Source organism: Antrostomus carolinensis, unplaced genomic scaffold (genome assembly GCF_000700745.2).
Source record: "Antrostomus carolinensis isolate BGI_N321 unplaced genomic scaffold, ASM70074v2 scaffold4886, whole genome shotgun sequence".
Taxonomy (NCBI): Eukaryota; Metazoa; Chordata; class Aves; order Caprimulgiformes; family Caprimulgidae; genus Antrostomus; species Antrostomus carolinensis.
In genome coordinates, this window is record NW_010323871.1 from 3,421 (window position 1) to 15,201 (window position 11,781).

Sequence of the window (11,781 nt, forward strand, 5' to 3'; positions counted from 1 at the left end):
ACTGAGTCCCTGAAAAAAATGATATGATGGCTTGTCCTGCTATTTTACACTGCTAATATAGTTGACTCCCAGCTCACTGTGCTGACTTCTGAGGTCCCTAATTTTAGGCACTGAATTCTCCAGGAGTAGCACCTGTGCAATTGCTGGAACTCCCTTGAGAGGCCAAGAAATCAGGCACTGCAGTACTGACTCCTGAGATTCTCAAATGTCTTTTTCTAAGGAGCATGGGAATCACCAAAAAAGTTTTCATGTTGTGGTGAATAACTGAAAAAAACTAATTATTTGAATCATTTGAATTATTCATAATACAAATTATGTGTTTTGCTTAAGAGGGATACTGCAGTACTTTCAACAAACAGGACTGATAGATGCACAGGGCACACCAATGTGACTGACGATGCCAATGTATTATTTCAAATAATTTGGGAAAAATTGCTATATATGCCCTTTCTTTTATCCCTATACTTTTTTTACTGGCACATTCCTTTGCTGTCTCCCTGTAGATTTTTTTTTTTTTTCAGAACCCATTTCTGTTAACAGAAAATGTCAGTTATACATTTCTCACTGAGCAATCAAAGCTTCGTAAGTACTGTGCATTTTATCATTTCTCTCTTGAAGCAGTCACACTCATCTAATGTAGCACAGGGCTGGCACCTAGGTGCTAATGAAGGCATGCACACGTGATAATTAACAAGATTCCTGTTAAATATTTATAAGGGCTGAGAAATGGAATGCAGAGGGAAGACAAAACACTGTTTGACATTACCTGAATTTGCTCGAATGGTACTTCAAAGCTGAAAGATTCGTTGTAGTAGGGATTCAGAGTGTTCTTTTTAATTGTAGTCTTTTTCTTCTTCAGTCTCTTACCATTCTGCATCAGATGGATCTTCACATAGGGATCTAGGTAATCAAGAGAAGAAGTAGAGATAAGAAGGGTGGTTCAGTGTGTAATCTACAGATTTTAATTCCACAAATTTAAGATGCGATGAAAAAAAAGAAAAACCTTTAGCAACAGCTTGCATTTAAATGAAGTCCTAATTTCCACCGTAGAAAAACAACTGTGCAAATGCAAAATATTCCAGATGGAAAAACGTGCAAAACATTTATTGCATTATGTCCTCAACACTGCGAAGGAGGAGTGAATCCCACCTCACTTTGTTATGTAGCTCATTAACCATCCTGAAATCATTTTTACTTTAACATTATTTATTTACTGCCATCATTTCTTGGCAACGGGGCTGTGAGGTGGTTTTCCCAAGAACCATGAGTGCTGCCAAATGCCCACATGGCGGGCACAGGGCAAGGCTGGCTGGCTGCCTTGCAACCGCCCGGCAGCTCCTCACATCGCTCCTCGGGCGGGAGCTGCACTGTGGTGTTCCCGTCCCCTGACCTCCCCATCGGGCTGCGACTGACACAGCGCGGTGTCTGTGGGTCTGGCTCATGGGCAGATTGCATGGCAGGAAGAGGCTTTGCCCTTTAAATACCAGTCCTCTACCTTAGTGCTACATGCAGGTAGAGTAAGGTGCAGGCCAGCGTATCAGTATAAATTATGAATTGTTTTTGCTACTCTCTATTGAATTCCCATTGTTATTTTGTACGACTTCTGGTGGCTAAGGAACAGAAGTGATTTGGTACCTAAACAGGTATTCCTCACACAAGCAAAATTCTCATGGATGTTACCATCGTGAAGTAGCATCTCAGTGGTGATACTTTCAACAGAAATTTTGCCTGCTTAAAAGAACAGCACTATCAGTCTTTAATCTATTACAAAAGCCATGTTCCTGTTCACAGAATGAACTAGCAGTTCTTCTTTCAAGGTGGTATTAATTAGCAGCACCTTCACTGAGCTCAAGTTATTTTTCTGTTCAGGCCTACTGTGAAGCACCATTTGAAGCATCTCAAGCTCAGCCTTTTCAACAACCTGTACAGTACTGTCATCAAAATTTGGGTAGGTACCTCCCTTGGCTTTAGGCAGCTCAACTATGATGTAGGTTGAGGTAAGCCTTCCCTCTAGCAAGCTTGCAGGACATATACAAAGCACCAGCCAGCCACAAGTCATCTGTGGCATAAATTAAGGGAGCCTGAACTATCAAAGGACAGGGCTTCTCCTTTCCTTTCTGAGAAAAGTATGGGGCTATAGAAGAATGTCAAATTAACACTGAAATTAAGTATTATCACTATGAGCAAACCATGCTTTATGACTCCATGCTCGGAGCGTCTGAGAGGAGTAACTGCATTCTGCTACAGTCAAAATATGCTTTACTGTGCAAGACTCAAGAATTTGGGACAGTTAAGTTACTGGATTGACTTGATCACAGTCTACAGTACCTCTGAAGGGAGCATAATTTTGGTAGTGGACTCTTCAAGCCAGCAGACTTGAAGAGTATAGTAAGATCCAATGGCTGTGAGAAGGAACTAGACAAATTCTGCCTTGGAAATAGGCATATACTTCAGTAGTAAGACTACTGAGACAGCCGGAGTAGCTCCTCAGTGTTTCTGGTGAACTTTCTGTTACAGAAGGTTAAGACTCCTTCTCCCTCAAAAGACTCAAGTTCAAATAGAAATTAAATCTGGGTAGGTTTACGCTCGAGGCTAGACAGGGGATTGCAAGGGTTCCGTTTGGCTGCACAATGTATGAATTAAGGAGTATCATGTGAAGAGCAGAAATGCTAGCAAAAAGCCAACAGAGTTCTATTTATTTTTGAATAGTGAGTTCAACATCACTGCATACAGGGTTTTGAAGGTGGAAAACAGGTAAATCTGGACTCCTTCAAAATTAGGTGATGCTTGAGAAAAGCTCATGTACCTTATTACTTTTGCTGAGGCTCCAAGATGAATGCACAATTGTTTTGACAGGCAAGATGATGTTTTAGGTATAGCTAATACATAGTAAGAAAGTTCAGTAGTCAAGGAGCCAGTGGTAGAGTGTTAAGATATGGAAATGAGATAAAATGCTGTTAAAATATAATTTGAGTAACTAGAGTGAGCTGGGAGGCTAAATAGTGCAGTAATAAGTTATTATTAAGGAGATTAGAACTGAAGAATTCTATTAAACTAAATGTACATGATAAGTCAATCCTTTTACCGACCTGTGCTTATACACAGATCTGATGATTATTCATATGCCTATAAGGAATTGTATAGCAATGATTTATATAGTGATGCAGATATATTCCTATCTGATAAACATTCCACATTTTAGAGAAAAATATTTTAAACCTAGAATTCAAGCGTATGTGAATGCTCAGGGTCTACGTGTACAATCACTTAAGTGATTTGCTTCTATTAACTTTCTAGATTTTTTATCTAGAGTATTAGAGCAAAATCTGACCCTGGATAACTCATGGTCATGGGACAAGCCAACAAGCTAGGTTTGTGTGGTTTCTTTTTCATGTCCTGATCAGCTTCTTATGTTTGTCTGTCTGGGGATTTGAAATAGGCTCAGTCAAACACCAGGTTTTTAGTAGGAAAGATCCCAGTGGTACCAGATTGCCATAGTCGTACAGAACTGTCAGTGGCAGAGGTCCCAAATGGAGCACAGAAAAGGATACACCATATGATACAATAGCCCAAGTTTTTTTCACCCAGGGGTAACATTGTCATGCCAAACCAAATAAAAATTGAATATCATGTAATATTCCTTCTTTTCTAGTTTCTGAGGGAAGTATTAAATAAGTTTACTCATCACAAAACCACTGCAAATCAGAATGAGATGTCCACCTCAAGTAAGTGGAGGGGCCATCAGAGATTTTAACTGAGTTTCTCCTCATTGGATTGTATATCCCCTTTCTATTTCTTAAAGTATCCTGGTCTACCTAGTTCTCCCCTCTCTTCATTCTTCCGTGTCTCATATATGACTCTCTCCATCACTGCATTATCTCCAGTTACACTCTCCCATATCCCATGACAATATCCTTAACTCCTTCTACTCTCCAGTAATCTATTTGTTTGTGATTCACACAGACAACCTGATAGCTAAGCATAGACTTTTCTTGCAACTTCATGAATAAATCTCTGAAAAAGATAGATTCTGTTCCACCAAATAACAGAAGCTAAACTGCTTGGAGTCAATTGTTAGAAGAAGGGAGGATAATCAAAAGGAAGCAGAACATCTGGGAAGTGCCAGTCTCCAGTGATTTCTCTGAGATAAGGTTTAGTGCTAATGGAAACATCTCTTCTCTCTACTTGCAACATAACCTCAGTGCTGGCACCATTACTCATGCTGAGTAACACTTTAATATGTAAATAGTCTCACTGAGTAAGTGGGACCAGTAAGGATGACAGAACTGATATTACAGCTCAGCAATAATAAATTGTCTCTTAAGTGCATAGCATGGGCATAAAGGGCAGGATTATTTTGACTAAGTAGAAACATCTACATCTGATGCCAATGAAAATAAATAAGCATTTCTCTTTATGTACTCTGGATAGTTATCTCATTCCAGAGTAAATATTTGTCTTTGGTCAAATAATTGCACTCCAAAACATTTCTTTCTCTACTGATACAAGACAGTCTATTTTCTTTCATGTAAGCAGTTACACTGAAGAAATTTCAAGTTAAAGAGGTGAACATCACCCTGTTTTTTCCTCCAGTTTTATTCCTTTCAAGTAAACAGGGATTTAGATCCACATTACATGATAGATGAGCTTTGCCCATCTATCTGGAAGAAGGTATGTTGTCCCCAGAGCACTATGGACGTCCCTCTGGCAAAGGGGACAGACAAAATTGCTGTGTGTCCCTTGCTTAATAATTCCTGTTAAGCAATGTGTGAGATTAAATAAAATTCTGCTATTTATTCCCTCATTAACAGTCTAGCCATGAATGCTAAAAAGACATAAAATTCATAACTAATTGTTCATTGTAGATTGTACAACAGTGTCTCAAGGGAGGTTAGCTGAACTGCTTTAAAAGCACTAGGGGACTAGCTGACACATTTTATTTTCCTGAAGTTTGCAGTAAGATGCCAATACATTATTTAAAGGATAACTGAAATGGTAGGCAACAGCAGGTAGACTTCTGGAGTCATTTGGACTGTGAGACATATATCTATATATATATACACACAAATCAGAACCCTCTTAAAATAATGACTACATTATCATTACATTGTGGACAAGATGCACTTCATTATTAGAGGTTTTTAAAAAAGCAGATTTAAAGCTGAAAGAAAATACTACAACTCAAAAGAAAAGAATCATGGCTAATGACAATATCTGAGGAAAAAGTGTAACTTGAGAATGACTGCTTGTCAGTGGATTTTAAGATGAAAAATTTGTTTCAGGGATCAGCAGTTAATGAAAAATTGTTTTCCACCTAGGTAGGAGAGAGTTCAGCACACAAATTTCCAACTGTATGGATCTTCAGCAGAAATGTATCACCATAGTACTCAGCTCAGAATGGTTTTACTACAGTGGTTTATTCCGAACGCAAATATAAGGATCGTGCTTGTCTTTGATAAATATTTGTAAGGCTTCTGTAATCTAATCAAAATATGAAAAGCAAGTGCCTAGAAAGTTGACAAATTTGAAAAATGATACATAGATAACACTGGACTTGACTGGGTGAGCAATTACAGTCCTAAGTCTTTGTGTGGGGAGTCTAACGGCTTAAAGAAAAAAAAGAATCCCACACAGCTCTGTGCAGTGGGATCACAGAAAACCCTCTACATGCCTTGAGTAAGCCTAACATCATTAATAGGAAAAACACTGATCTAGAAGAAACTTGTCACAGATACAGCTGAATAAAGTTTCATATGATAAAACACTGTAATAAGAAGATGTTCTCAACTCAAATGTAGAAACCGAGAAGAAATAGAGTGACAGAATTGCCTCTAGCTGTATTTTTGTCTTCAAAATGTTCAGGATAACTGGGTGCTAATTAGCACTTTTTTTTCCCCATTAGAAGAAAATTTATACCAAACCTGTGCCAAAGCACACCTCACTGACATTTACAGCAAAAGTGTCAGCAGACAGTAGAGTTTCCATTCTAGGAAGCAGAATGAATTCCTGAAGAGCTCAGCAACTGATCCAATAAAAACATTGGGTTTGGAAATGCAGCCTTATAAATGGGTCTGAAAACACGGTTAGGACAGAGGTGACTTGCAGGGTGGATCATTAGTTCCATGCTAAAGAGCCATAATCACTCTCATCTGCAATAGTGCAGCAAGGTGGAAAGCTGAGCAAAGGCCAAGCCAGAGCCTTAGACCAGAGCAGAGGCAGTGGTAGATTCAACACTGCACCCTTAGCCTGTTCCTATTCTATGCAAACATCCCTCAGACAAAGCTTTTTTGGCTTGCAGAAGTGGCAGCGGGAAGACCAGCAATTTTATACAGTAAACAACTTTATTTCCTGTAGAGACTGTGCCAGGGATGAAGGCTGACAGCATTAGCAATACCTGCATGCTTGCTTCTGCCTTTGGAGAGCAACAGCAGCGGTTGCCACAGCTGTGCTATGGAAAGCAGCAGGGCTCTGAGAGCAGAACAAAACAGGACAAACTTTCCTGGGAGTTCCCACAGATTGGCTGATTTTTCCCAAGGATCGTAGGACATGCTCTCTCCGTGGGCATATAAACCCTTCTCTCCCAGGAGAGGGATGATTCACATGATGCCTGTGGCGTCCAGGCCATGGATAATTCGCTCTGACTTTTTTTTTTCTTCTGTTTATTCATATATGGATGAGAGGGGATAATTAAAGTCTCTGAAATAATGAGTTTATAGTGATATTGTGCCTGCATTTTCTAAACAAGTATTTTTCAGATGAATGAAAAGCTTTGAACAGGAAGGAAAGCCAGGGGGGGGAAATGTGCTATCTGGGGAAGAAACAATATAAGGTACAATTACTAAGGAGTACAAGTGCTATGGTACATTCTAGATTGCATTAAAGTTATAGTTTATATTCATTGACACAAGCTGTTGGGCCTTCTACCTTCCTCCACAAATGAACAAATTAAAGTTGGAACATTATTTTTAAGGAGCAGCTGATGTCTCAAGGGAAATATTGGAAAACATTCTCATTAGAAACAATTCTCTTGGCATAAAATACAGGGTTTGTGTGTTTTTTCTTATCACATTTCCTTCAAAACAGGATTGTTGATTTTTTAAAAAAGTTTATTTGCTACATAATGTCCAATCCTCAGCTAAAGTTCATATTTAGCTACTTGGGACCTCATCATAGTTTCCGTAACCCCACCAGGCTGTAGATTACTTGATGTTCTGGGACAAATCTTTGGCGGTAGCCTTTAGTTGATCAATAAACAAGGGAAAAGTTGGCAGCAAAAGTATTTGCTGTAGACTCCTGTGTAGCGTTTATGCCAGTCCTGACCCCACCAAATCACTTTAAAAAATCACTTTAATAAGCGGGCTGAGGACTGAGCACTGTGCCTGGGAGATTCTCCCAACACCACCCAGTAGCGTACTGGCCATGAATGGAGTGAGAAATTGCAAGCAGCCCACATGGGCTGCCAGAGTGGCCCTGATAGCTGCAAACAGTTCAGTTAAAAAGACTCATATACACTTGCTAACATCGATGTATGCCCCATGGGTGGACTGCTCCACATGCAGCACGTGCACACACACAGAGTACACTGCCCATCAGGCCCTTTCTTGCTCATATTATATGTCATAGTGTAATGAGTTAGTTGACTTTGGACTATTTGACTATTTCCATCAGCATCTTTAAAAGAAGATGTTGTAAGAGTGGATAATTTATAAATGAAAACATTTGTAACTTCATGTTCAATAACACTAGATAGTTTCTTACAGGAATAAGAGAGTCCAATAATCCATTTATAATGGGGAAGAAGGGGTTGGTATTTATAAGAACTAATGATAGCCTGACTATAACAAGAAAAATTAAACAAAGACTGTAGCAAAGCATTCTCAAAATAACAGCTCTTCACTGTTGTGTAGTTAGATGAACACCAAGTTGCTACTGAAATTCTGAATTCAGAGAACCAGAGAGCCTTGGGAAGAAGAAGATACTGTAAACTCAACAGCGAGCTAACAATTCCCTCGCCCGAGAATCCCAAACTGAGGTTGCTGAACATGCAGAGCTGACAGTGGAAACAGAAATGTTCATAGTGGCCTAAGGGCTATTCAGCCAGCACTTGAGTCTGAAATTCCACCCACAGTGCTTCCAACTGGAACATAACAACAAATGTTACAGCGCCAGATGGGGAAAGTAGCAGAAAACTGAAAAAAAAAAAAAAAAAAAAAGTAGCAGCCAAAACTCCTATTTAAAACCAGCACAAAATAGTGCTCATGAGCTTATGATTAAGTTTACTGCCAGAGCAAGGGCAGCTGAACTGTCTTTTGCATCCAAGCAGTTCATTTCAGCATAGTTACACACAGGAAAACAAATAGTTTTATAAAGCGCAGCAAAAGTGGGTGGAACGAACAGGAAAATGCACCTTGAGTTTTGGCTGTGAGTAAACACAGAATACTCTTGTGTAAAAGCAAAGCAACTCAACCAAGCACTTCATAAATGTGATAACATGCAAACTACGAGCATCGAAGCAGTAAACCTTGCTCCCCTGTATTTGCACCAAAAGGGGAGGAACTGACTGCTCACGAAGCTTCAATATAGTTGGGGGCGGGGGGGGAAGACAGCATGGCATTTTAAAACTTCAACATACTTAGGTAACACTAACTTTAAAACTTTAATGATCCTAGATAACAAAAAAAGAAATAAAAGGCGTATTGTAATATGTCATAGAATCATAGAATTGCTTTGGGTGGAAAAGACCTTAATCCTTGTATACAAATAGAAAGAATACAAGAGTAACTAAGATGAGGGAGGAATTAACATCAAATGGTGTAAAGGTATTAATTGGGGCTGCTGATACAGGCGGACTCTCCAGTACAGGAATTCAGCCAGAAATCAAAGCAAACTGGCAATACTTCAGGCAGCAAATTCCGTCAGACTACTGGGTTTGAATTTATGCAATGCCTTTTGATGATATAGAGAAAAAAATAATTAAATTTATATTTATTAAATTGGTGTTACTGAAAATGCCAGAAAATAATACATAGAGGCTTAGAGAGATTCAAAATACTGTCCTCAAGTGAACCGGGGAGGAAGGAGGGTGGAATCCACATTGACTGAGGAATAACGACAGGTAGAAGAGTGGAGAGAGAAGCAGAAGCACATAATATAGAAAAAACTAAACAACCCAACGTTAAAGAGTAGACCACGTGGGATGTTTTAGCAGAAAACAACAGGAGCTGGCTATGTAATGATGTATTGCACTGGACTGTTAGTGAGTATCTTGAAGTCGCTGACTCTGGGAGGCAGATCTAGGGTGGTCTGGATGCTCCAGGACGATGGCGATGGAGATGGCCCATGTCCACCCGCACATCCTTGACAGGACAAGAAGAAATGGCCTCAAGTTGCCCCAGGGGAGGTTTTGATTGGATATTAGGAAAAAATTATTTACTGAAAGAGTTATCAAGCATTGGAATAGGCTGCTCAGGGGAGTGGTTGAGTCACCATTCCTGGAGGTATTTAAAAGACATGTAGGTGTGTGCTTAGGGACAAGGTTTAGTGGGTATGTGATGGGTTGACGGTTGGACTTGATGATCTTAGAGGTCTTTTCCAAGCTAAATGATTCCATGATTCTAAGTCCTCCAGATCTGAGCTGTCTACCTAACAAGGTCATGCAGAGAAGGGTGTCAATATTTGCAGGGGGAAACTGTCCTATCTCACTCTGAGGCACATGCTGCCGAGTGGAGACTGCAACTAAAAAATCAGGCTGAAAAAGCGAGCACTTGAGGAGCATTAGGTGGCAAAGACTGGAGTTTGGAAGGGCCAGATACCTGGGTGGAGAGCTGCTTCAACATGTCTGGAAAAAAGTTTGATGGAGAGGAATTACACTTCACCTTTCCAAGTCTCCACTGTTTTCCTACAGCTATGCTAGCTTATGTTTTTTTGGGTTTCTCTACTTTGTTTTACAAAATAAAGCAATAAACACTGGCTCTTTCTCTCCACTCCTCTTTTGCTGATAGCCAACAGGATAAACTACTAATTGCTGATTTAGGAAATGTTCTTCAGACCTCTCCATTGGCTGAAGGGATCTGAACCTATATTTCCTACCTTGAGAGAGTTAGACAAGTTTATAAGATATGAGAAAAAGGTTCTCAGTCTGCTCTGCTGAGAACATTGTCTTTTTTGTTTCACTCCTTTCAGTTACTCAGTGGAGCAAAGGCTGGTGACAGGTCTTTCTTTGAGTGCCCTCGCTCAACCTGCCTGTGTGATCATCAGCTTTGGGCCTCTGCTCCTGTGGATATTTACTGCATATAGCTGTTTGCCTGTGTCCTGGATGATGGTGGGAGGGCACTGACTTTAGGAACCCCAGTAGGTGATGCTGCTGGGTGGTAGTGTGACGATCAAGATTTTTAGGGAACTTGACTGAAAGAAACCCAGGGGGATGTACAAATTGTCGTTATGCAAGAAATTCTATTTGCATGGTGACACTTCTGTGTGCTTCCAGGCTTAAATAACTGGGATGACTGTCCAGAGGAAAATTACTGTGCCACACAGACAAGGGTGAGGACAGACACCCAAAAATAACTGGAAGAAAGCAAAAAAAAAAAAAAAAAAGAAAAAAAAAAGGATTGCTTTGATGTAGTGAAAGGCTGTGCTCATAGAAAGAACTGACTGACAGGAAGTATTGCTAGTCGGAAAGAAGTATAGATGATACCTATCTAAAAGGACTATCTTGCCATGGTCAAGCACTGAGACACCTCTACTTAGGATAAACATGATGGAGACTTGTGGTGCGGTAGGGAACAACCTTTCATATAAAATTTATTTCTCTGAAAACAGTTGATACATTTTTTTTCCCTTCTTAAACTGCTGACTAACAACAAACATATTCCTCTTTTGGTTACTCACCTCCCCCCAAAAAACCCGACCCATCACAAAACCCAAACCAAGCAGCTGTGAGACAAAACGAGTCATATTCTCAAACTGCACTAAGGACAGATAGGAGTTCCAGTATTACTGGGTAATAAAGAGAACCACATCGGAGTGAGTGGCAACATTCATTCAAAGGAACTACTCAACCCTGAAACACTGAGAAACACCATTAGAAAAAAAAAAAAGAAAAAAAAGGTCTAACTAGTGTATTAGCAATTTACTGTAGCAAGAACATATGTTTTGTGCTACAGACTCTACGTCAACATTGTCACAGTAAGGTTTTATAGCTTGACTGCACATCAGCATGGTACTACTGTGTTGTGATTGTCTTTACACGGAAAAAAGCTAATATACGGAAAAAAGCTAATATAGATTCCACATAAGTAATGTGCATCCTCTCCCACAGAGGGTTAGAAGCAGTACACTCAAAAGAAGACAAAGGCAGTGATAAAGGCTGCCTCACATAAAAACCACTGAACTATCATGTTATTTACATGCGAGAGGTTTTTTTCAAATGTAGCAAACACACTTATGACCGTGCATTCCATACCCTCGGGGTCCAAAATAGTGTTAGGTGAGTTCAGAGGAGAAGCAGAGGATACCAAGAATAGAAAAGCAATACAGCAGGATGTTTTCTCTACATAAGATAGAAAGGGTAGGAAACACCCAATTACCTTAGCTCATATAAATGAGTCACCAGAAAAATGCAAACCAATATACTGCAAAGTAATTCTGATGTTTTTAATCAAAACCTATTGCTTCTACTTTACAAACTGCTTTCTTCAGTCAGGTAAGCTTTCAGTCTTAGACAATGTGAAAGAGACGTGTTTTTTGATTCAGAGGATTAAATTCACTGAGAGCTAATAC

The 11,781-nt window shown here is 39.7% G+C and overlaps 1 protein-coding gene across 1 annotated transcript in view; it reads right to left on the minus strand.

The window, feature by feature from the left end:
* Positions 1–766: 766 nt before the first annotated feature.
* LOC104527094 (synaptotagmin-1) overlaps positions 767–11,781 on the minus strand; it is a gene marked incomplete at both ends in the record, with an annotated part of 70,734 nt that continues 59,719 nt past the window's right edge. Inside the window, one exon of the mRNA XM_010170714.1 lies at positions 767–900. Within this exon, the coding sequence (XP_010169016.1) occupies positions 767–900 (134 nt within the window). The remainder of the gene's footprint in view (positions 901–11,781) is intronic.